The sequence below is a fragment of the Neophocaena asiaeorientalis genome, unplaced genomic scaffold (genome assembly GCF_003031525.2).
Source record: "Neophocaena asiaeorientalis asiaeorientalis breed wild unplaced genomic scaffold, Neophocaena_asiaeorientalis_V1.1 scaffold476, whole genome shotgun sequence".
In the NCBI taxonomy this organism is placed as follows: Eukaryota; Metazoa; Chordata; class Mammalia; order Artiodactyla; family Phocoenidae; genus Neophocaena; species Neophocaena asiaeorientalis.
In genome coordinates, this window is record NW_020172178.1 from 10,608,994 (window position 1) to 10,610,468 (window position 1,475).

The 1,475-nt window shown below is 64.4% G+C and overlaps 1 protein-coding gene across 3 annotated transcripts in view; it reads left to right on the forward strand.

Annotated features, from left to right (window-relative positions):
• Positions 1–6: 6 nt before the first annotated feature.
• Positions 7–1,475, forward strand: part of PACS2 (phosphofurin acidic cluster sorting protein 2) — a 62,658-nt gene continuing 61,189 nt past the window's right edge. For all 3 annotated transcript variants that reach the window (XM_024759521.1, XM_024759513.1, XM_024759530.1), the window contains exon 1: positions 7–79. In XM_024759521.1, the coding sequence (XP_024615289.1) occupies positions 24–79 (56 nt within the window). In that variant the 5' untranslated portion in view covers positions 7–23. The remainder of the gene's footprint in view (positions 80–1,475) is intronic.

A 1,475-nucleotide genomic window follows, 5' to 3' on the forward strand; every position in this document is an offset into this window, starting at 1 on the left:
CCGCGCTCAACACGCCGGTGCCCATGAACCTGTTCGCCACCTGGGAGGTGGACGGCTCCAGCCCCAGCTGCGTGCCCAGGTACGCCGCCGCCCGCCTGCCGCTTTGTTCCCGCGCGCACCTGCCGGCCACCCGGGACCGGCCACAGGGGACCTCGCGCCTGGGTCCCCACCCGAGGCCTGCACGCGGGACCGGCCACCCCGGACCTGCACCCGGGGCCCCCACCCGGGACAGTCCACCCGGAACCGTTCACTCTGGGATCCCCACTCGGGACCCACACCCCGGGCCGTCGCCTTTGCGCCCCACCTCGGGCACGCGCCTTCCGTGCGGACAACCCCTGATGCGTGGATGGTCCTTGAGGTCCTGGTCCCGTGCAGCGGAGGAAGTGGTCCCGGGTTTCTCAGGCCCCGCGGTCCCCCGAGGCTCTCCGAGGCGCACACCTGGTTGGCTCCCAACCGGCATCGTTGCACCTGCCTACCGATGCGGTGACGGTGGAGTTGACTCAGGGTGTCTTCTCTCTCCACCGGGTACCATAGATTTCCTTTTGCGTCCAGCCACACTGTCAAGCCTGAGTGGCCTGGGAGTCACTCAGGGCACGCAGTGTCCAGGGGACACACAGATCTGGGACCTGGGACCACAATTTTATTCCTTCATCCTTCGTCCTTTTGAGGGTCTGGCCGTACCCCCTCTGTCCTGCTGGCGGGGGGTATCTGCCCCTTGCCTGTTTGCACTATGCTGTGTAATTTAGGGACTTCCTTGTACATAAACACTGCTCCTTACATCATACTGTTAATTTTGCCGTCGCAAAAGATGCTGCCCTTTCCACTTGGGGGGAAGTGCCCTGTCCCTAGCGGTACAGCTGGAGGAGGCTCACCCACAGGACAGCGCCATGGCCATCCCGACTCGACTCAGGCCTGTCGCTTCCCTGCTCCTCCTGCCAGCTTGAAGCTCTGCGGGTTTCTTCCTGATTCAGTGGTCCCTGCTGAGGAAGCTCCCAGGCTGAGGGGGAAGAGAGACAAACTCACACCAGGGCCTGGTTCTGGAATGGACACCAGGCCACAAGGGCTGCAGGGGGGCGGCAGGGAAAAGCTCTCCCTGGGGAGATCCCCTGGCGGGACCAGAGGAAGTGGCCAGTGTGTACCGAGGGGGGTGTGCTCTGCCACAGCTCCTTCAGCAGGTGTGCGAGCCAGGTGTTGGGGACGCAAAGGGTGCCGGGTGCCAGGGTTACCCTCCCGAGCACAAGGCTGGTGGCTCAGGGCATTGGCTGTGCCGAGTGAAAAGGATGGGTGCTCCCAGACCTGTGTGGGGCCTTGGGAGGTTGTGGTGTCCGAGGGAGACCCGCCTGCTTGCCTCTTGTTTGGGAAGTCTCAGGGGCACCTCCCCAGGCCTGGCCTCCCACCCCCTCCAACTTCCCGTCTTGGCATTTGGCCCAGTGTCGGGCGCCACAGCCAAAGGTCATCCTGGACCTTCCAGACCA